General features: G+C 37.0%; 1 protein-coding gene across 3 annotated transcripts in view; it reads left to right on the forward strand.

Annotated features, from left to right (window-relative positions):
* Positions 1-1,926: 1,926 nt before the first annotated feature.
* Positions 1,927-25,078, forward strand: part of NT5C3A (5'-nucleotidase, cytosolic IIIA) — a 43,242-nt gene continuing 20,090 nt past the window's right edge. For 2 of the 3 annotated variants that reach the window (XM_059933633.1, XM_059933632.1), the window contains exon 1: positions 1,927-2,155. In XM_059933633.1, the coding sequence (XP_059789616.1) occupies positions 2,018-2,155 (138 nt within the window). In that variant the 5' untranslated portion in view covers positions 1,927-2,017. The remainder of the gene's footprint in view (positions 2,156-25,078) is intronic. The other variant, XM_059933634.1, reaches the window with a different exon arrangement.

Raw genomic sequence — 25,078 nt, forward strand, 5'->3', positions numbered from 1 at the left:
TTTACATACTTAAAAAGTTAAAAACAACAACAGAGAAACCAAACATATGGGCTGATAGTAGCCACCATGTGTTTCCCAGTTCTGCAAAAGGCATTCATGCACCCAGTGGTTAATTCCAGACTTGTTTTCTTACCAGATGCCTGCTCAGGTGAGCTCTATCCCACCTTTCTAACAACTCTCCACAAATTTCCCTTTAAGCAGAACACCTGCCAGGGTCCCAGGGCTGGAATGACTAGAGCAAGAGCAGAGGATGCAGAGAAAAATAACCCTTACTGCTCCCTCTTGTTCTCCTGCTCCAACTTCTTCCATGTCCTGGGCAAAGAGAGCACCTCACCAAGTAGCATCACAGAGTTGGCGTGATTCCCCCCCACAGGTAGTTCCACTGCATCCCCTTCCTGTCATCCCCAGAGAAAAGCAGAGGAAACTGCATCCATCCCTTGAAAGAGACCAGGAAGGTGAGAACATGTCCTGCTACTCACAAAGAGAAAATGATGGAAGAGGTGATGACTGACCGAGATGTAGCAGAAAAAGGACGAACACCTACTTGTTCCAGCCTAACTTCAAGCCACCTTTGCTCTGTTGTCATAGCAAGTTTTTATGTGTGTGGCATAAAACGCATAACGTAAAATTTACCAACATAACAATTTTTAGAGGTACAATACAGTAGTATATAGGCACATAGTTTTGCAGCAGATTTCTAGAAGTTTTTCATCTTGCAAAACTGCAACTCAATACTCAGTTGAACGACCCCCCCATTTCCTCTTCCCCAGACCCCATGACCACCATTCTACTTTCTAAGAGTGACTAATCACGTAAGCAGACTAATGCAGCACTTTTGTGTGTGTGTGTGTGACTGGCTTATTTAACTTACCTTAGCATGATGTCTTCAAGATTCATCCATGTTGTCAAATACTGCAGAATTTCCCCCTTTTTAAAGGCTGAATAGTACTCCATTTGATGTACATACCACATTTTCTTTATCCATTCATCTTTTGATGGACATTTAGGTTGTTTCCACATCTTGGCTATTATACATAGTGTTGCAATGAACATAGGAGGGCTGAAATTTCTTTGAGTACCTACTTTCAGTTCTTTTGGATATATACCCTGACATGGGATTGCTGGATCATATGGTAATTCTATTTTTAATTTTTTGAGGAACCTCCACACTTTTTCCACAGTGGCGGCAGCAATTTACATTTCCACCAACAGTGCACAAGGGTTCCAGTTCTCCACATCCTCACCAACACTTTTAATTTTGTTTTTTTGACAATGGTTGTCCTAACTTGTGTGAGGTGATATGTCATTGTGGGTTTGATTCGCATTTTCCTGATGATTAGTGATATCGAGTATCTTTTCGTAAGCTTCTTGGCCAATTGTCTATTTGAGTCTTTTGCCTATTTTTTAATAGGGTTGTTTTTTGTTATTGACATAATTTTTTAACATAATCTGGATACTAACCCCTTATCAGATAAACGGTTTGCAAATATTTTCTCACATTCTGTAGGTCGCGTTTTTACTCCCTTGTTTTTTTCGCTGCACCCTGCAGTCTGTCACAGCACTTTACAGCCAAGCTACTGCGCAAGTCAGATAGCTGAGCCCGGATGCCTTCTGGGGGTTGTAGTCCTGAGTGTCAGAGGCGGGTGGAAGGCGGAGGATATTTTCTGAGTGATGGTTAAAATCAGATTTCTGCTGGGCGGGGCTGGAATGAACCACTGCCTGGTCCTCATTAGCAGAGAGAGAGAGAATTAACTCCAAGTCCCCTTTTCTGTCCTCAGTCTCTCGGACCCAGGTTCTGAGAAGATCAGCTTCCCCACCTGGGCCGCCCACGCAGGCTAGTCCCTCCTCCTCCCTCCGGCTTCCCGCCGCTGGGCGCTCGTGGGTGGGGCTTTCCTGGGGGCGGGGCTCATGCAGGCGGGGCGGGGCGTGGGGGCTTCTTCCCTGGCTGGCGCTTCCGAGGCCCGCAGCCATCTAGCGACCTCTTTCCTTGGAACGCGAGGCGCAGGAGGTCCCGTCCATGGACCGATCCGCGGTGGCGAGGGTGGGCGCGGTAGCGAGCGCCAGCGTGTGCGCCGTCGTGGCGGGGGCGGTGCTGGCCCAGTACATTTTCACCTTGAAGAGAAAGACGGGCCGGAAGACCAAGATCATCGAGATGGTGAGTATGGGGGCTAGTCGCTACGGAGCGCTTAGGGGGCCGCGGGTGGTCCGTCCGGCCTCGCCTTCCCGTGCCGACCGCTGCTGGAATGAGAGGGGCCCACAGGGGAGCCGTTCGCCCGGCGTGCGGCCACACCGCGGCCAGGTGACCTGGTCTGGACTCTCGACGGCGGCACTCGGCTTCCCATGGGCTTTGTTATGTCTCCATTTGAAACAAAAAGACAGCAAAATAGGTGATTTGGAAACAAGCTGCCTCCCGCCGCAAAACCCGTTTTTTCGAGAAATAAACGGACGTTTCTGGGCAGATTTCTCCTTCCCTCATCCCGCGTCAAACCGTTGCAACAATCCCATTCTGATGAGGGGTTTTTTTTTTGCACCGTGGCTAGGATGAGTTCGATTATGACAAGGTGTAACTTATCAGTGGTTAATTAAAGGAATGCCAGTTAACCCAGCTGGAGTTCAAAATAGTTTATTTTGTATTTGAATGTTATTCCTTCTTGTCTCAAACTGCCGGGATGTGCCTTCGTGTTCATTTTTTCCCCGCAAACCTCTTACATAACGTTTTAGAAATTTATTTCCAATTTTATTGTAAGACAGTGTTTGAAGAATTCTACTTGAGGTACATTATAAGCAACATTTTCTCCAAAGTTGGGGATGTTTTTAGGTTTTTTTTTTTTTAATTAGAGCCCACTCGTCAAGACAGTTTTCTCAGTGAGTTGCATTCTAATATACTTCCTGGAGTGAAGAATCCCGTGTATACTCCCGATGAGATACTACGCGCGTGAACTTCGGGGGTCAAGTATTTTTGACAAGTCAGTTGACAGTTTACCGCTGTACTAAATAATATCATTTTAGGCTCATGTTAGAATACTTAGCCCAATCATATGTTCTAATTGATCAAAGAAACTTTTTGTCCCGTTGTTTGCTATTGGCCCTAGGTCGAATACAGAAATATTTTTCCATAAATAAAAGTTAAAAAAAAAAAGTTAATTCCCACATATCTCATATGCCAATAGTTTTGTTTATTGGTAGGGTTAAATTAGTCTTAGATTATTATTACATAGTCTTTCTCCATCTCTGTACTCATAGCAGCAAATGTTTTTATCTCAAAAATTTCATTTTGTTTATGTTGCTGTCCTGCATAGAAAACTTTGGTGGCTTCCTTTTGTTCCAAACCAAAAATGTATAATACAAATGTGGGGAAAAAACCCACATTGCCATACCTTCCTGTATGTACTTAGACTGTGGATTACTCTATCACTTCTCCTCTAAACCAGGTAGAGGTAAAAATCAATGCTTTCACAAAATCCACAATGAAGCCATTATAAGAACAGTTTGCCATCTTTGTGAAAATAATTAAGGCCCATTGTTTGTAGTATAGAAATCAGTCAATCTTTATATATACATAATATGTTATATTAATTCAGGCATAGGGACAAGTAGTCTTGTGGCTACAGCATAATATACAGATGTGTATTTGTTTTTGTTTTTTAATTAATTTATTAATTTATTTTTGGCTGCGTTGGGTCTTCATTGCTGCACGCGGGCTTTCTCTAGTTGCAGCGAGCAGGGGCTACTCTTGGTTGTGGTGCGCGGGCTTCTCATTGTGGTGGCTTCTCTTGTTGCGGAGCACGGGCTCTAGGCACGCGGGCTTCAGTAGTTGTGGCACGTGGGCTCAGTAGTTGTGGCTCACAAGCTCTAGAGCGCAGGCTCAGTAGTTGTGGCGCATGGGCTTAGTTGCTCTGCAGCGTGTGGGATCTTCCTGGACCAGGGATCGAACCCCTGTCCCCTGCATTGGTAGGCGGATTCTTAACTACTGCGACACCAGGAAGCCACAGATGTGTATTTGGAAGGAAGAGATGGGGAATGTGGGCAAAGAGGCCAAATTGTAAAGGAGTTTTGTAAAGCCATTCTAAAGGCTTTGCCCTTTATCTTGTAGGCAATAGGGGGCCATGAAAGGTTTTTAAACAGGATAGTTGCATGTTCAAAACTATATTTTATGCAGATCACTTAGACAAGATAGGGTGAAAGGGGAGAGCCTGGAAAGAAGGAGATAATTTAGGAGGTTGTTGGCAGTATTCATTGTGAAAGATGATTAGGGTCTAGACTAGGAAATGAGCGATCAGAGGATAAACATTTCAGAGGTAAAATCAACAGGACTTAGTGGCACTACAAACTCTGGACTCATACAAACCTGGCTTTGAATCTAGGCTTTCTCATTTATCAAGCTATGTGATCTTTGGCAAGTTATTTAACTCCTCTGAGTCTGTTTCTTCATCTGTTAATTGGAAGATAATACTACTACCTACTTCATGGAGTAGTTGTGAAGATTACATGAAATAACACAGTGGACATAATTGCTATCATTTGTGAGCTTATCATTATTTATGATCATTAAATAAAGAGATTAATCACAGGGGTGGGGGGGATTACAAGCTAAATGGTGATACTGGCTACATTATTAGCCAAGATAGAAAGGGGGAAAGAAAGAGGAGGCAGGGACAATGTGGAACAATAAGTTCACTTTGTCCTGTTTAGCCAAGTAGAAATGTCCATAAATTAGTTAAAATAACTAAAGTGCTTAGAAAAGCATTTGTTGCCATATATTGGCCCATAGTAATATATAGTATATACATTACCTGTTATTATTAGCAACAGCAATGGAAAATGTAGTGCTGGAGTTGCGAAGATAAACTGGGACTAGAAGCTACTTTCTCAAGTGTCTAGCCTCTTGGCAATAATAGTGGAAATGATTATAATTTCTCACCCATAACTTTGCAGCAAGATGAAAAAGAAAACTTGAGAATGCTGACATATAGTGGTTGTTTAGTAAAGAAAACAGAGATCTCAGAGATGGGGTAACAGGACATGTTTCCAAAAGAAGGGGCAGAGGCAGAAGTGTCAGTCTGCACAGATCAAAAATTGACTGAAAGCCTTGTGGGTTGGACAGCCACTAGAGGAACAATGAAGTGAAGAAGACCAGAAAGTGATTGTTGAGTACAAAAATACTTGTGCCGTCAGTGTAGTTTGGTTTGGTTTTGGTTCTGAATGGTTGGCACGTGACCATGTTGGCAGGCAGAATGGCAGTGAAAAACGAGTGCTTAAAGAAGTGAGAGAGGAGGAAGGGAGTTCCCTGGTGGTCCAGTGGTTAGCACTCGGCACTTTCACTGCCATGGTCTGGGTTCAATCCCTGGTTGGGGAACTAAGATCTCCCAAGCCCCACAGCTTGGCCAAAAAAAAAAAAAATGAGAGAGGGGGAGAGGGAAAATCAAGCTGAGTTCCAGAGGAGATAGGAAGGTAGGGGATAGAGAACACAGGTGGACAGATGCCTTTTTAAAGGAATAAGGAACATCCCTCTCTCTAAGAGTGAATAGTAGCCCCTCGCTATCCATGGGGGATTGGTTCCAGGACCCCCTTGGATACCAAAGTCCAAGGATGCTCAAGGCCCTTTTATAAAATGGTGTAGTATTTACTTATAACCTATACACAACCTCCTATATACTTTAAATCATCTCTAGATTATCTCTAATACCTAATACAATGTAAATGGTATGTACATAGTTGTAAATACAATGTAAGTGCTATGTAAATTGTTGCCAGTAAGCAGCAAATTCAAGTTTTGCTTTTTGGAACTTTCTGGAATTTTTCCCCCCACATATTTTCAGTCCTTTGTTGGTTAAATCGCTGATGTGGAACTGACAGATACGGATGGCCGACTGTACTACTCACTGATTTATAGTATCCACTTATTTATGCATATTTTAATTTACATTATGTCTTATTTTCAGCCCTGCACTGTCTCTACTTACTTTGTTCTTTACTTCTGTCCAGTTGACTTAATTTCTCCTACTACATGGCACCTCTTTCCAATTATTATATATCAATTGTTTTCTTTTTTGTTTTTTTTGTATTACCAGAATATATTCTGGTTTTACTTTTTACCAGCAGATTACTTATTTTTCTCCAATAGAAAACTAATTCCAAAAAAAAGATAAGATGGTTTAATCTTATTCAGTTCTTCTCATATCCTTTATTAAAGGTACAAACTTAGTTATAAGATAAATAAGTACTAGGGTTATAATGTACAACATAATGACTATAGCTAACACTGCTGTAGGATATATAGGAAGGCTGCTAAGAGATTAAATACTAAAAGTTCTCATCAGAAACAGAGACTTTTTTTTTTTGGCTTTCTTATTGTATCTATATGAGATGGTGGATGCTAAGTAAACTTATTGAGGAAATCATTTCACAATATATGTATATCAAATCATTATGCTGTATACCTTAAACTTATACAGTGACATATGTCAGTTATATCTCTATAAATTTGGGGGTGGGGAATTCTCCCAAAGTAGAAGTATCTAACAAATGAAATAAAATGGAAGCACAAAACCAGAACAAATGTATAGTCTCAACACTATTCTGTAAAGAGCAACAGAGAGGGTGGAAATTATTGCGACAGCAGGAATAGGAGAGATGGTACTGTCACTGGAAGTTCCCCAACCAGTTAAAATTGTCATTTCTAATTTAAACACGTCTCAAGTATTTATGGCTTCCTTGTGAACATCAGCAGTTATTCCTTAAATAGCTGGTGCTGTTTTTGAAACTTCAGTGTGTTTCCTTCCTGGAGATAAACTTCTAACAAAAACTTCTTCCTTTCTTCTAAAGATAATATCAAATGTTTTCTGGGTACTATTCTAAGTGGAAAGCCCACTATTGAGTCTATATTTAGATATATTTAGAAAAGGGAGGGGGGAAAACCAAGATTCAAACAGCTGCTTTAGTGGATCAACACTATCACATAGGCTTTTAAAATATTTCTATAACTCAACTTTCATCTAATTTATATCAGTACAGAAATTTATGACCTTTTAGCACCTGTTTTGAGTTCTTGATTTGTTCTGTGAAGCGTATTCCCTGAACTCCTGCAGCATTTCCTGATGATTTCTCATAATTTAGCAATTTAGGTACTCTCTTATATTGTTTACTGTAATGTATATTCATTTATTCATTTATTTATTTATTTATTCATTTATTCATTTATGTATGTATGTATGTATGTATGGCTGTGTTGGGTCTTCGTTTCTGTGAGAGGGCTTTCTCCAGTTATGGCAAGCGGGGGCCACTCTTATCGCGGTGCGCGGGCCTCTCACTATCGCGGCCTCTCTTGTTGCAGAGCGCAGGCTCCAGACGCGCAGGCTCAGTAGTTGTGGCTCACGGGCCCAGTTGCTCCGCGGCATGTGGGATCTTCCCAGACCAGGGCTCGAACCCGTGTCCCCTGCATTGGCAGGCAGATTCTCAACCACTGCGCCACCAGGGAAGCCCCTGTAATGTATATTCTTGAAGAGTCTGGATTGGTGCATAGTTCTTTGTCATCCTTTTTTATTAATTGTACTTGACTAAGAGAAACAGAGACCCCAAATCAGTGGCTTTATTAAACAGTACAGATTTTATTTTTTTAGTGTAATGAGAAGTCCAAAAAATAGGTAGTTGCTGGTGTTAATTAGAGGGTACAAGGATATAAAGAGGTCTTTGAAATGTCCTTGGCTTTTCTCATGGTCACAAGATGGCTGTTGTAGTCCTGGCCAACATTTCCGTCTTCCAGGCAGCAGAAAGGAGGAAGCAGGAAAGAGAATACTTATTTAATAAGCAAAACTTTCTTCTTGCATGTCATTGGAGGAAACAGTGTCATATGGTCATCCTAACTGTAAGTGAAGCTGAGGAATTTTTTTTTTTTTTGATTGAGCAACTTGCCACCCTCTGACAAAATTGAGATTCTATTAGTAAGAAGAAGAGGAGGGTGTGTATTAGGTAATTACCAGTCTACCGTGCCACACCACAGTGCCTGTTCTTTTTTCATATCATTGACTATTCAGTAAATATTCAATATTTAATCAAATGAAAACACCTGTATATAATATAATATTACCAACGGTCAGTAGGCTGGTAGAAAAATGAGCATTCCAACTATTCCAAGTATTTGGTTATACAGCAGTAGAGAATACAAATTCTGAATAGCTTTGATCTTCTGTCCACCCCAAGAGTAAGGATTTATTCATTCACACCTGAAATATCTAGATCTTAAATAGCTCCTGCACATGGCCACTGCCTTCATACATGCTAATGAGATTTAGAAGCTAATCTCCCAAATGTGTCACAACTAGCTTAAAAGCTAAAGTCCTAACAGTACTTCTAGAATGAATGAATATAAATGTCTTGAGAGAGAGATCAACAGAAGGCTTTGTGGAGTTCAAAGGAACAGGAGATGACATTGGGTAATGTTTGATGGATGTGGTGGTATTTGAGGGGTAGCAATCATGATTAGTCCAATTTGAATAAAATAAATTGTCAAATAAGGAAAATACATTAAAATCTTAACTTTGGCAAAGAAAATATCCAAGGTCATCTTGAATCTCCAAATTTGGAAGTAGGGAAATGTTTGTACCAGGCATATGACTTTATCTTTTCAAAGCACGTTTGTCATATTTCCTGTGTGTTATCCTCATGCAGCAAGTTAAACCACATTTTCAACTTCAGTGAAAAATGTGATCTCTTATCTAGTGAGCCATTTTTATATTAGCTAGAATAGTTCCTGAAAAAGTTTTAGCTTTACAAATTTTTTTTTTTTGCTTATTCCTTTTGTTGTGAATTCATTTACATGACAGATAGAGCCACCCTTAAACCAGATACTAATATTTTTAATTTATTCAAGAATTTTGTTTTCTGGCTAAAAGCTGTCATATCCTTAGATCCTTTTACTTTCTTCATTTAACAAGCTACCACCCCAACCCACCCCCCGCCTCCCCCCCACCCCTGTGATTCTGAGGCTTGCAAAAGTTTGAGAACCATTGAAGTAAAAAATTCAAGTTCTTGCCTTCAGCAAAATTACAAATTTTACAAGTCACAAGACTTCCAAGTCTTGTGCTCACAAATAGTGAAAATTGGGGCTGCCAGAAATTACTGTGTGAAGAAGAGAAAGCAGAGTGATGAGGATGTAGAAAAATGGTCACTTTCATTTATTCTGGAGGTGGTATACATTGGTTAAATAAACAATAGTGCATGGTTAAATTATGGTGCATTTGTATAATAAAATATTGTGCAGCTTTGGAAACAAAAAAGTAAATCTGCATGAGTTAACATTTTAAAAAAGCTCAAACGAGTTGGCCAAGAGGCACATGAAAAGCTGCTCAACATCACTAATTATTAGAGAAATGCAGATCAAAACTACAATGAGGTGTCACCTCGCACCAGTTAGAATGGGCATCATCAGAAAATCTACAAACAACAAAGGCTGGAGAGGGTGTGGAGAAAAGGGAACCCTCTTGTGCTGTTGGTAGGAATGTAAATTGATACAGCCACTATGAAGAACAGTATGGATTCCTTAAAAAACTAAAAATAGAATTACCATATGACCCAGCAATCCCACTCCTGGGCATATACCCTGAGAAGACCATAATTCAAAAAGACACATGCACCCCAATGTTCATTGCAGCACTATTTACAATAGCCAGGTCACGGAAGCAACCTAAATGCCCATCGACAGACGAATGGATAAAGAAGATGTGGTATATATATACAGTGGAATATTACTCAGCCATAAAAAGGAACGAAATTGGGTCATTTGTAGAGACGTGGATGGACCTAGATACTGTCATACAGAGTGAAGGAAGTCAGAAAGCGAAAAACAAATATCGTATATTAATGCATATATGTGGAATCTAGAAAAATGGTACAGATGAACCAGTTTGCAGGGCAGAAATAGAGACACAGATGTAGAGAACAAACGTATGGACACGAAGGGGGAAAAGCGGCAGGGTGGTGGTGGCGGTGGTGTGATGAATTGGGCGATTGGGATTGACATGTATACACTGATGTGTATAAGATGGATGACTAATAACCTGCTGTATAAAAAATAAATAAAATTTTTAAAAAACAAAAGCTCAAACGAGGGGGAAAATAGCAAGTTGGAGGACAGTTTTGGTTCCAAAAGAGATAACATGTATATGCTTGTTATTGGAAATTCTTGAAAAACTATATTAGAAGCTGTTTATAGTTGTTGCTGGTGAGAGTCAAACTTGGGAGGATGAGACTGTGGAGGAAGCCTTCAGCTTTTTCATTCTTTAACGTTTCATACTGTTTGAAAGAACATGTGCATGTATTTTATATATTTTTTAAAACTGGTTAATTAAAAGCAATAACATTATAAAAAGTGTGTTGGGACCACATTGTAGAAGCATCTTTATTATCAGGTGTTTGTAATTAATTTGCTAAAGAGCCTTTGAGTTTGTTTTTCTAAAATAAATAAGATCTGGAATGCGTTTTAGTATGAATAACCTGGTATCTGAGGTACACTGAATTAGCATTACTAGGATCAGGAGGAGAGAAATATAGGGGAGGAAAAAATAGTTTTCCCTCCACCTTTCTAAATTCTCCACTGGGGACCCCATAACAAGACAAACTAACAAGAGAAAAACAAACAGAAGTTCATTAACATGTACACATGGGCGATACCAGGGGAAAATGAGTAACTCCTGGATGGCTTAGAATTATACCATCTAAAGCTAAAGACAAAAGAACGGTGTGGGAGCCTGTTAAGAGTTGCGGCAGAAGAAGGGTATGGCAAGCCTGACCTAGGGTTGATACACAAATTTAAGTGCATTCTCCATTAATATGTTTCTTGTGCTTTACTCATCTTCTCTTCCTGGTACAAAGGGAGACACACAAATGGAGATGTCCTTCATAAATGTAAATTTCCATTACAAAAAGGTAATTTCTACTCTGTTTTCAGAGCTTCTCCTGTGTCTGCTGTTTCTTTGAAATAATCATCTAAAAATAATCTTTATGCCAAAGAGGTACACCTTGGGGTGGCAAACCTGCCACTCTGGACGAGCAGGAATTAAAATAAGCCTGGAGTAAAGAGAATGACTATGCTCTCTAGACTGCTGTGGGAGCAGTTGAGAGAGGAGGACAGAAAGAGGATTGCAGAGGTGAAATCTACAGTATTTGAAAGGGAGCAGAATTTGTAACCCCAAAATATGCCTCTGTGGCATTAGGGATTATTTTAGGCTGATTATTTTTTTTTAAAAAAACAGCTGACACAAGAGAAACTCTAAAAAGCAAGCAGAAGTTACCCTTTGATAAGAACAATTTACACTTATAAGGGAAATCTCCATTTGTACGGGTGTCTACCTCTCTCTGTCAGAAAGAGGGCAACAACTGAACCTATAGAAACTCTTAAAGGTCTTAACTCCGCATGACAACCATACCCTTATTTACTGAGCTTTGCCTGAAAACCTGGCTTTCCCCTGCCCAGCATCTTTTGTCTTTAGCTAGAGATGGTATTTAAGGTGATGGCTTGGGCCATTTTGAGAGTTAACTCAGTTTTCCTGGGTATCTCTCATGTATACAGGAAGTATACTGTATATGTTATTCAACTTGTTTTTCTCAATCTGTCTTTTATTACAGGGGAGTCTCATCCAGGAACCTAGAAGGATAGAGGGAAAATCACTTTCCCTCCCCCACAGATTTTATAATTTTGCCAAGCGTTTTGGGTTATCCTTAATTTTTAACAGCAGTTTGAATGTTCCCTATAATTTATGTTAAATCATTTCCATATATTCCTCTTTTACTTGTTTTTAAAATAATTATTAAATTAATAATATTTAATGATATATTAATATTAATAATTATTATTAAATTAATAAGCATACAGAGGGACTTCCCTGGTGGTGCAGTGGTTAAGAATCCAACTGCCAATTCAGGGGACACGGGTTCGAGCCCTGGTCCGGGAAGATCCCACATGCCGTGGAGCAGCTAACCCCGTGTGCCACAACTACTGATCCTGCTCTCTAGAGCCCTCAAGCCACAACTCCTGAGCCCGCGTGCCACAACTACTGAAGCCCACGTGCCTAGAGCCCGTGCTCCGCCACAAGGGAAGCCACTGCAAGGAGAAGCCCGCACACCGCAACAAAGAGTAGCCCCCGCTTGCCGCAACTAGAGAAAGCCCGCGTGCAGCAACGAAGACCCAACGCAGCCAAAAATAAATAAATAAATAAATTTATTTAAAAAAAAAATACAGAGAATCTGAAATCCTATTTTAATCTTTATTCTTCTTTTAATTATAGGTTGTAATTTATATCATCATGTAATAACTTATTTGAAATCTAATGTCGAACCTTACCTGATAGGTTTTCCCCCTTTAAAAAAACAGCAATCAGGGAAATTATACAATCCTGTTTTTCTGTCAGCAGGTGGCAGACTTCTCCCTCTGCTATGGCACGGTGCTACATTTCTAAACTATTTACTTTCCTTATTAATGCACTTTTATGTTTACCATCTATTTCTTAAACCTGAAGGGGAGCAGAATATGCCACCCCAAAATGTGCCATTTTGGCATGTGGATTATTTGGCGCTGAAGGCAGTAAGACTCAGCAGACTCAGGAAAAGCTTTTTACCTCCTCCTTAACTGCCTAAAAATTTAGAAAGGGGTCCTGTACCAGGAAGAGAGCTATTACCAGAGATCACATTTTTCATCTGAGAGACTTATCTGCATAGCAGGACAAATGTTTGTTTACCAAACGTTTGCTCTTCCCCTCTTCCTGTGAATTGCCTTCCTCCCCTTTAAAGCCCCAGACTCCTACCTCTTTCTCCTTAGCTCAGTATGGTGTATAAGCCTCACTCAGTTGCCTGGCTGTCTTTTTTTTTAAAGGAACTCTATTTATTTATTTATTTTTGGCTGTGTTGGGTCTTCGTTTCTGTGCGAGGGCTTTCTCTAGTTGCGGCAAGCGGGGGCCACTCTTCATCGCGGTGCGCGGGCCTCTCACTATTGCGGCGTCTCTTGTTGCGGAGCACAGGCTCCAGATGCTCAGGCTCAGTAATTGTGGCTTACGGGCCTAGTTGCTCCGCGGCATGTGGGATCTTCCCAGACCGGGGCTCGAACCTGTGTCCCCTGTATTGGCAGGCAGATTCTCAACCACTGTGCCACCAGGGAAGCCCCTACCTGGCTGTCTTTGGGTCTCATATCTTCGTGGGAGCTCTTGTAGGTACAAAAAAATTTTTTTCTGTTAATCTGTCTTTTTAGTACAGGGGATCTCAGGCAAGAATCTAGAAGGATAGAGAGAAAATTTTTTTCCTCTCCTAAAGACCATTAACCTATGAAATTTAAACCAAGTATGACAGTATTCTGCCATTATAGATGTAAATGCCATTTGTCTACTTTTTTCAACATATGTTCTTCATTTTCAAGGTGCTAATAGATTACAAAGTTGTTTAGCAGTTGATTGGAGGGTTGCTTAATTTGTTTGGCAAGTTCCTGCTTATAATTAGGTGGAAGTAGACGGTCAGAGGTTTAACATGATGTGGGTTCCTGCAACATCCTTCCTGCCTCTGTTGTATCTCCTCTGAAGCCTTGTCGTGGCACAGCCCTCTCATTTACCTTACCTCAAATGTCCCGCTCAGAGTCTAGGTTCTGAATACACCATCAAAAAAATCATCATGTTATTATACAGTCTTCCCCCATGAACAGTTTGTCAGTTTATCTTGATTTCTCTGTCAGTCACACCATTAGCGTTCTAGCGTTCTCATTCTCTAAGGGAATGAGACACTCGATGGATTTTGGTAGAGGGAGATAGGAAAAGTTTGAGAACCGAACCTAGCTTTAAAGCATAGTGAAATGTTACAAAAAAGAAACCCACTGAAGTTCCCTAAGATAACAGGGGGCTCTACACTGCATAGAACTAGAAAACAATTAGAAACCGATTTGCATTTGGGTTAATTGGCACTGCCTTGTTATCTTGTAACCAGGGAAAAGGAACTAAAACTTTGAGTTATCTACTTATGTCCAAGTGTGCCCTGCATGTTTACCTAATTTAATTCTTAAAACACAGTACAGCTGGTAATTATTGTAATTTTCTATCAATTTGCTTAGGAACTTAGCTAATAAATAGCAGAGCCAGCATTCACTCGGATTATAGCTCTCTCTGAAGCTCTTGAGTAAAGCATGCTTCCAGTTGGGAATGAGAATTACTTCTTTAGTAAGGTGTTGTTATGTTGCTGATCTTTAAAAATTTTGTCTTTCTAAGCTAATTAAATACTTTATTCTATTTTGTCTTTTGTACACAACTGTGTACCATGCATGATATTGTCACGTGTTCCTAGTTTTGGCAGGAGAAGGAACTCTATCTACTGATCCATAATTATTGTTCTGTTTTTCTCTGCGTAATATAAATATTGTGGTTTATCTAGTAAAGATACACAGCATTTTCTTTCTTTAACAAGTTATGTTAATCTGTGATCTGACCACTAGACAATCTTGTAAGGGAATGGGGTCATGTAATAAATGTTTGAGTTTAGTATTTGGTAAATCCTTGGTTCAGATCTCAGCACTGCCACATTCTAATGGTTTAGCCCTGGACAGATTTCACTTTTGTAAGCCTTAGTTTCCAGTTCTCTAGAGTGGAAAAGATTCACCTAAAAACTCTTCTGCCCCCTGTTTCCTTCAGGGTATTATATTAGAATATGTTCTGTTTTTGTGTTGTTATTTTTCATTTCACTTGTTTTAAATAATTACACTTTGGGAGAATTCCAACAGTATACTATTCTAGTATCCACCTGGGTTATTAAGATTAAAAAAGAAATTATATACATGCAGTGTATATAATAAACAAAGCTATTCTTTTCCCAACTTTATTTTAGACATGATGTTCTCATATAGTATATTATTCATATTAAGTAATGCATTTAAAAATGATGTCTAAACAGTATTCCATTTGAGCCCTCAGATTTGGAGATAAAAACTGAATGACTAGTTTTATCATATATCTTTCTTAAAGTTAAAAAGATTGGGAATGAGAAATGTCCAGCATTATGCCAAATTCTGAGCAACAGTTTTTAACCTGAGTACCTAGCATTCTAGAAAACAGTACCTAGCCCAATCCCTGCATGCCTGCTGTCACAATTGTAGATGGTTCAGCTGACCTGGGTAGCACACTTGGAGGCTTGGCATATATCATTTACAATTACTGAGACTTAATTTCACTACAATTGTATGAGAAACATGAGTTATTATAAAGGATAAAGCTGTATCTGTTTGACTCACTTTTGAGTCCCCTCTAGTATACTTACAACAAGCACAGATCATGTGATTCATTATATATTTCAAAATTAACTCATGGGGTCCACAGGTGTGGATTTCCAATCATTTGATTCAGCTTTAGGGGAGTTTTGATGATTAAGGACTCATGAGTACCTGAATTAAGATCCAGCTTTTTACAAGGAATTTCTCCATTTTTAATTATTTACCTATCTTAAACTTAATTTTCCCTTTGATTCTTTCTCTTTTTATTTCTGGTGTACTATATGCTGATATAAAATTAGAAAATCTAGATAAGCAAAAAAAGTAATCTGCAATTTTCGCCACCTAAAAAACCCCATATTTTAGTAAATGTACTCCTTTCTCCTTCTGTACATATAACTATTAAGTATCATTTTTCCCAAAATAAGACCATACTGTAACATTGTTTTTAACTTGTTAAAACAATGTTTAACTTGTTAATTTATTTCTTAATGATAAACTTATACTTATTTTAATGACTATATTGTCTTTGGTATTATATCATATATGGATATCATTAATTATTTAGCAAGTTCTTCATTGGTGAACATTTAGATTGTTTCTCACTTTCAGTTATGATAAATAATGGATCAGTGAACATTCTTGTAGCATCTGTGCGTGTCCATGATTGTTTAAATGGAATTGCTTGATGAAAGCCTTTTGAATGTGCTGCCAGGGGTTACCCTCTGAAAAGGTTGTACCAATTTATATTTTCACCAACAGTATATTTAAGTACCTAGCTCCGTGTTTTCCTGGGAGTAGATATCTTTTTTTTTTTTTTCCTGATCTTTGCCAAATGATAGCTTTTTAAAAAAGTATTAATATTTCTATTACTTTTGAAGTTGAACTTTTTAAAAAATTGGCCACTTATTTTCTTCTTTTCTGAACCATCTGAGTTCTTTTTCTTGATTTGCAAGGGCTTTTATAAAATGACTTTCAGCCATGAGAGTATGTTAGAAATATATTTTTCCAAGTTTTTGTTTCACTTCCATTTTTGAGTAGTCTAAATTGACCTTCCTTTTCAAACCTTTAAATGGCTTCGTTAAGCCAATGTACTAATTCTTTAGAATGTTTTACTAACCTTGATTGCACATGACTCCTCATTTACACATTATGACTTCATTCGATAGCCAGAGTAGGAGGAGAATATAGCATTAAATAGTTTGTATAACTTACTCACTAGTTGACCCTCCCAGCCATAGAATGAGGAAGGCTAACTACAGAAAAAAATAGTAAGGCATTATGATTTGTCCCAATAGATAATTTTCATTTTACCTTCATAAATATTACTTAATATATGCCATGTCCATTTCTTCTAAAGATGTAGTAGCATTATACACACTTTCACTTTCTTTTATTTTGGGACATGTAACTTTTAAAAAATAATCTTTGTTTTCTTCTAGGTATAAGATACTATTCATTATAGAAAATTTAGAAAATACCAGAGAGTATGAAGAAGAAAATACAATCACCTGTGATCCTATCATTGCTGTTTGATAACTATTACTTGATCTTTGGAATATATTTGATTCAGTCATGTCAGATGATTATTATACTATTGAATTTAGTTTGTTACTGGGTTGTTGGGTTTTTTTTTTCTGCTTTATAACAAAGTGAATCAGCTATACATATACATATATCCCCATATCTCCTCCCTCTTGCGTCTCCCTCCCACCCTCCCTATCCCACCCTGTCACTGGTTTATTATTTAAAACTTTTGTTATGTGTATTCATAAGTGAAATTAGGTATCTTTTCTCTTTTTGTCTCTTTTTGAGAGACATTTGTTTCAGGGTTTTATACTAGTTAGTTCATAAATGGAATTGGGTAGTTAACTTCTTTTTATGTGTTATAGTTTATCTAGCATGGGAGCTATCTGTTAAAGTTTGAAAGAGCTCACAAGTATAAAACCTGATCACAAAGCTTTTTGAAGGCCATTTTCTAATAAACTTATTTTTATAAGTTCTGTTCTAATGAGCACACATTCCATTGTTGGTTTTGGTTTGGTTTGGTTTGGTTTATTGAAGTATAGTTGATTTACAATGTTGTGTTAGTTTCTGGTGTACAGCAAAGTGATTCAGATATATTTATTTATGGATAAATAGATAGATAAGATATTCTCTTTCAGATTCTTTTCTATTATAGTTTATTACAAGATATTGAATATAGTTCCCTGTGCTATACAGTAGGACCTTGTTTATTTTATATATAGTAATTTGTCTGCTGATCCCAAACTTCTAATTTATCCCTCCCCCCCCCCAGCCCTTTCCCCTTTGATAACCATAAATTTGGTTTCTGTGTCACACATTCCATTATTGAATGTACTATATGTTATCAAAACTTTTCTAAGATTAAATTAATTACTTTGGTTTACTATGTTGAGTTTATTAATCAGAGAGGTTTTGAAAGGGTTATATTTTGTGTTTTCTTCTACTTATATACTTTAAAAACTCAAGTTATCAACCGCTGATATCATCCATATAATTTCAAATAATTATTTGCTACAAGTTATTAGTTTATGAACTTGAATCTCAGTAATTTTCTTCATTGTTTTCTTACCTTATTACTTTTTAAATGAGTTTATTTAGCATAGCAAGAAGAAGGGATAGTAAGTTGTCTTTGTACTCTCCTTTTAGATGTACTGGATATAATACATCAATAATAAAAGCCATTAATAACATAACTTTTTTACCATTTTTATTATAACCCATATCAAAATAGCAATCCTAAACAATACTGTTTCTTTTCAACATATAGAATGCCAACTTTGTGATGTGGAAGGAGTCCAAAATTAAAACAAAAGTTTTTCTTCTTGTTGCATTTCAGGCACAGAAATCCAGATATAATAAAATAGGAACAATAATCTCAGTGCTAAGCATCTTGAAAGATTAGAACATAGTACATTTGAGAGTTAGGAAAGACTTTCTTCATTTATGGTACTGTCTTACATCGGATTTTCTTGAACTTGACCTAGTTATTGCAACACAAATGTCATTTCCTCTAAAGGAGTTTACAGAATTTATTACTTCTTAAATAAGAAAGTAAAAAGATATAGACTGTGTCCAAGAACTTCATTTGAGTTTCTGAAAATTAAGTCACTCAATCCTAGATTTTTGAGTAGTTTTTTTTTTAATGTGTACATATCAACAAAGATGTATTTTTTTTAATATATACATTTATTTATTTTATTTATTTATTTTTGGCTGCATTGGGTCTTCGGGCAAGCAGGGGCTACTCTTCGTTGCAGTGCCCACGGGCCTCCCACTGCTGTGGCCTCTCTCATTGCGGAGCTCCGGCTCTAGAGCACAGGCTCAGCAGTTGTGGCATGTGGGCTTAGTTGCTCCAAGGCATGTGGAATCCTCCCAGACCAGGGCTCGAACCTGTGTCCCCTGCATTGGCAGGCAGATTCCTAACCACTGCACCACCAGGGAAGCCCTGCATAGAGTTTTTAAGAAATGTATTGAGATTAGAACCATAGGTTTTCCTCAGTTTATATATATATGTGTGTAAATTCATAAATGCAGCAATCAACTTTGCTAAATTCATAAATGCAGCAATCAACTTTGCTAACAGTCACCTAATAGGATAAGTCTTTGGAATTATTTTAAATGAGAGAAAAACTTATGAGAAAATCTTTACTTGCTGTTCATTTCCCCAACATATAATAATTCATTGTTTTCATCTCTGTTTTTGCTCCTTAAACATTTTAAACCATATTCATATAAACATCTATATCACCTTATTTCAATTTTATTTTGAACAGTCACACTTTTAAAGTTAGTTGACTGTTGTCTTTTTCCGAGAAGTTTTGAGAGAAGTCAAATGCCTAGACAGGTGTTTTGCATGTTTAAAAAAATGGTCTTTCTATTTACATCATGCAACAATTAGCAGGAACAAGTTTGGCAAGAGTCCTTATAGAGAGTATTACATCTCACCTCCTACTGAATTGTCTTCCTTATATGACTTTATTGTTTGGTTTGGAATAACTTCCTAGGGTGTCAAGCAAGTTCAGAATGAAGTTTAAAAATACATTCCACAGAGAAATGGTAATTGGATTATGGTAAATTAACTCTGAGTTAGTGGTTAAGTCATAGATTGGATTATTGAGAAATAACTACAATACCACAGGTTTTATGTGGGATTATGAAATGATTTTTTTCATATATAACTATTAATTAATATAATACCTTTATTCCCTTTACTCCCTGCCCAAAGATTAAAGGCAAAATCAATTACTAAGTTATTAAGATTTAACCTGATAGATTTTCTGTGTACTTTTTTGTTTTTTCATTATTTCAAAATTTTGAGAAACTTTTTTGATGGCAAAATATGAAGTGATCATTTTTAGCTTTTCAAGTTAATTGAAAATTGACGGTATCTAAAAGTTGTAACAAGTTACTCTGAAGTACAAATGAATATCCCTTTCTCTGTTGATAAAGACGGCCAGTTTCAGTGTTATAAGGGGAGAAAAATCTGCCAGATATTTGAGTCCTGTATGATTCTTTGCTCTTGGCATATCAATTTCATGTTTAGAGTTTGCATCAGGAGTGATATGAGTAATTTTTGTTTCTATGACAGTGAATAAAGAAACTCCAAGGCAACAAGGCCCAGTCATTGTGTCCAGAGATGAAAGTCTACTGTGCTGCTAAAGAGACTGCCTTTATGACTTCTTTTATTCCTGGATCCTTTATGTCTCCTCTCAAAAAAAAAAAGAGGATCCTAGAGCTATTTGAAACAAAATTCATTTTCTTTCATTCAGTACTTTGCTTGTGTCCTTGTTCCTTTTCTATGGCACAGTTTCAAAACATTACTCTTATCATACACATCTTTAGCCCTCTCATGTAAGTGTTATGTTAATAATATTGCCTAGAAACAGTGCTGATAAAGTAAGAAAAAAAGTCTTCCAGCTCATGTATGTAAGTAACAAGTGACTTCTCCCAGACGTTAGATTCCTTACCTATAATGAAGGGGGAAGTATTATCTTTCTCTTAAGGTTTTACTGATTAAATTACACAGGCATACCTCGTCTTATTGCACTTTGCAGATATTGCATTTTTTTACAAATTGATGGTTTGTGGCAAACATGCATCAAGCAAGTCTATTGGGACCATTTTTCCTACAGCATTTGCTCACTTCATGTCTCTGTGTCACATTTTGGTAATTCCCACAATATTTCAAACTTTTTCATTGCTATCATATTTGTTATGGTGGTCTGTAATCAGTGTTCTTTGATGTTACTATTGCCAAAAGATTTTGACTTGCTGGAGGCTCAGGTGATCATTAGCACTTTTTAGCAATACATTATTTTTAAATTAAGGTATGCATATTTTTTTAGACATAGAGGGACACCCCACCAGACACACAATCCACCCCCACCACGTATACCCACCTACTAGATGGAATTGAAAGGCCGAAGAAGTCCCCTATATGTGATCAGGAAACAATGCTCATATTTCCTCTCTTCTCCACTCTCCTTAGAGTAGCTGGACAGAACACTATCAAAGCCAAAGTCATCTATCCCTTAGAGACCAAAGCACCCCTCTTGATAAGAAACTAGCCATCTTGGTTTTCATGCTGTAAAGTATTTTGTTTTGTTTTAGAGTAAACTGGCTGAATTCCTTGCTTCTGTCTCTACTTTAGAAATATGGTTTAAAATAATCCATCCGTATGATGTTGACTGGTTCTGATTTTTTTTTTTTTAACTTTCTTTTCCGATTATGGACATGATCGGTTCTACTACTATATCATTTTTAACAAGCCATTTTTTCCCTAAGGAACTCATTTATTTTATGAAGCTCAGAAAATAAAAATGGCCCCTTAATCCCATTACTGATACTGTCTTATGTATTCTACTTTAGACTTTCCTGTCCCAAAATTGGACTCTTGCTATAGATACTCTCATAACTCTTTTCACTCAATAGTAGATCATGTATGTCTCAGTATATATGTCAATATTGATCTCACAGAGCAGTACTGTATAGTGATTTACAGGCATGGATTCTGAAGTCAAGAGACCTGAATTTGAATCCATTTCTGCCATTTGCCAGCTACAAGCCTTAATTTATTCACCTTTAAAATGACGATAATAATAGCCCATACCTTCTAGGGTTATGAATATGAGATGAGATGAGAAGAGGTATGTCAAGTGCTTAAAAGTATCTGGCACACAGTAAACATACAATAAATTTTAGCTATTTATAATAATCATGTTTGAGAACTGTATAATTTTTTGTGTTTACCCCAATTTATTCACCTCTCCAGTATTAATAAACATTTAGATACTGAGCATTTAGGCTGTTTACAGTTTCCCAGTATTATAAAGCAACCCTGCAATATACACCCTTGCAACTAAGTCTTTGTGTACTGTCTTATTTCCTTAGGACATAAAATTGGTGTGTCAAAGGGAATGTGTATTTCTAAAGCTTTTAATAGTATTTCTAAATACCCCTCCAGAAAGGTTATGGAACTCTAACTCCAGCATTCTTTGTTGTTTTTGTTGAAGATGATTTATCTGGAGTCATGTTTCAATGAGATATCTTTAAAATTCTTATCATTACTAACCATATTAATATATTAAAGGACAGTTAAGTCATCACATTCATACCTAATACAGAGGTGTTTTCAAAATGGATCACCTGCTTGCCCTTGAGCCTCCATTACTAGAATATAAAAGAGTTTCCTCTAAGAGAAATGTTATGTTGTCAATCTTCTCATCTTGTTAAAATAAGATAGCAATGCCAAATTTTTAACATTTGGTAGGATACCAAGTTTGGATAATTTGTTAGTGGCCTTTTTTAAAAGCTATTTTAAAATTTTTTGTGTTGTTTGTAATAGAGAATGCCACTTCACAAAGTTTGATTACTGAAATGTTTTGTGGGTTTGATTTCTCTTGAGCATAGAAGAGAGAAGGCTGATATAAAAATTTATTTACGTAAGTGTAGCATAGCCATGTTTCTAATGATAAAGCTTCCCAGAGCCCGTAGCATAACTTATGTATCAGGCCCTGACACATGGTATTAGCATATTTATTCCTACCACTCAGGTTGAAAACAAGACTGATTTTTCTTAAAGGTTAAAAATATTTATCTTCACAACAGTTTGCTTTCATTTCCAGCAGGAAGGGAACTTTTTTCAATTTTTTTAACCATAAAAATTAGTTTTCATTGTGTTCAGATTTTTTAGTAGATCTATGCATGGTCTTGTTGAAATTTACAGTGTAGGAAAATATGAAGAAAAACATAAAAGTCACTTTAAATCCCACTGCCCTGCAATAAAGACTGTTAATATCTTACTGACCACACTTTTATGCATCATGTTTTTTTCACGTCTTAAATGAACAAATCTTTTTAAAACTGTAAAACATACATAACAAAGTTTACCGCTTTAACTACTTTTGAGTGTACAGTTCGATGACATTAAGTACATTGACATCGTTGTGAAACCACCACCACCATCCATCTCCAGAACTCTTTTTATCTTCCAGACTGAAACTCTGTACCCGTTGAGCAATAGCTCCCCTCTCTCCCCTCCTCCAGCCCATGGCAACCACGACCTACTCTTTTTCACTTTGTATTGAAATATAATATTCATACAGAAAAGTACACATACTACAAGTACGCTGACAGCCAAAAAAACACATGAGGAACAGAGTGTTTCTAAGTGTTACTGTTGAGGTTCCTTTTTTCTTTGCAGAGCAAGTTGGCAGTGCTCTAATAGTACAGATTTACCTTCTCTTAACTGCCACATTATTTTATTTGATCATGTTCTGTAGACTGACTGGTGACTAACTCAGAGCTAGCAAGCCTGTCACCCAGAGCATAATAAAGCACTGTGTAGTGATGCGTCACAAGACTGTTTTTGCATAGAGCTTATTAGCCAAGGCTTTTGGAACCGCCCTCAGCTGCACCTTGTGCTATATTAGTACTCCTCAGACAGGAAGAATTTTCTTTTGCTGCGGTAGCTTGTCCGGTTACCTTCAGGGTAAGTGTGTACAGTTCGTGTAAAAATGAGTTTCTCTTGTTTAACTTTATCTGATTCTTTTTTGATTCTGTATCTTATTGAAATTTTAGGCATTTAAACATCCAAATTAAGGAAATAAAAACAGAATGATCCTGTATAATGTAAAACGTTTTTATAGTTTGCAAAGATATGAATATGTAAAACTTTGCAGTGTCTTGAGTCTCAGAAATTATAATTTGTAGGATCTAATTTTAAAAGCTTATTGTTTAAAAAAAAAGAGCTTATTGTTTCACACATAGATGTTAAGGAAAAGCAAAGTACCCTCAGAAATCTCTTTTCAAGGGGAAAAAAGATCCAATTTTGTTGTTCATTAGTTGTTGTGTGATTCAGTTTTGCTGATAGCCACATGCTTTGTGTACCTAGGATTAGGAACTATTTATTATGGCTAGTAATAAAGATAATTAATTTTTATTTTGTGCCCATAAGCCTTATCCAGGATATCTTGGAATGGGTTTATACTGGTATGTTTTATAAATTAATAAAAGCTGGATTACTGTCTGTAAGGATTATAACACATGGTATATTGAAAATTAAGATTCAAACATATATATCACCATAATAGCCTAGAACATTTTAGTTAACTTAGATTTAAATACTTGAATTTACCTTATTTTTTATAGTTAGCTAATGCAGCAGACCATTTCTTAAAGTAGTTTACTTGGTTTTTATTGGCAGCCTATATCCAAGCCCTGCATCTCTGGATACTGCTTACTACCTATGCTGTTGTTCTAGGACATATTCAAGGACAGAGGAACTCAGAGTACTCTAAGGGTAATCAGTATATATTATCTACTTTCTATGTGCCTTGGTTTACTCATCTTGAAAAACGCTGTTAGTTATTAGGTTAGTGGACGTGGGGAGGATAGATGAATAAATTCTAAGCTTTGAAATTGTGTATTTTCATAAGTATCTACAAAATTCTGACTGAGAAGCCACATTTTACTATTTAAGAAAATTGGTATAAACTGCCAATTTTTAAATAACCGGCCTTTGAAATCTATTTTCTTTTCTTCTACCACCTTCTCTTACCCTCCCACCTTTTGCTATTCAGTTTCATTTTTGTTTTATGTCTGTATCAAGAGAAAGTTTCATTTTCCAGTTTGTGTATTTTTTTTCACTGCTGCCTTGAAAATCTAATTAGGGAGAATTCTTTAAATGCCCCCAAGAAACTGATTTTAGAATGTTATACAAATAAGGAACTTACAGTTTGATTTTCCATGTGCTAATCACCCTAAAAAAGTGTCATTATTAAAAACCCAAGCTTAGGACAAGTAATATATGTTGCTGGAGATGTGCAGTAAGATATTTAGGACTGTTGCTGACACACTGTCCATACTGTAGTAATGCATACCTTTTCTTATGTAAGTAGTATACAGTTTACCATTCAAAATTTCATTAATTTATTGTGTAATTTAAATGTTTCTAAAAGTATCAAGCTTAAAGCAGAATCACAGCTTTTTAAGCTATGAATATCAGTGAATTTAATCTTTTTTCACTTTCCCAGAAGACAGTCAAGTGGGCCTTTAAAAGTATTCAATTTGCATTCAAATAGATACTTTAAAACTTGTATAAAGGCAAGTAAATTTTTTTCAGGTAGATATAGAAATTTTCAGTCATTTTGATTTGTAAATAACTTCAAGGTGTAAAGAGAATCATCTCAGAATGAAATACCACAATAGCTAAAACTTTCAGTTATCAAGTTTGTGCTGTGCAAGTGAAGTTCTTCTTACCTCTTGCTTCAGTCTTTAGCTTTGTCCTACATGTTCCTTGTAATGAACACTGTTACAGTAGAG

This window comes from Balaenoptera ricei, chromosome 9, assembly GCF_028023285.1.
Source record: "Balaenoptera ricei isolate mBalRic1 chromosome 9, mBalRic1.hap2, whole genome shotgun sequence".
NCBI classification, from domain to species: domain Eukaryota; kingdom Metazoa; phylum Chordata; class Mammalia; order Artiodactyla; family Balaenopteridae; genus Balaenoptera; species Balaenoptera ricei.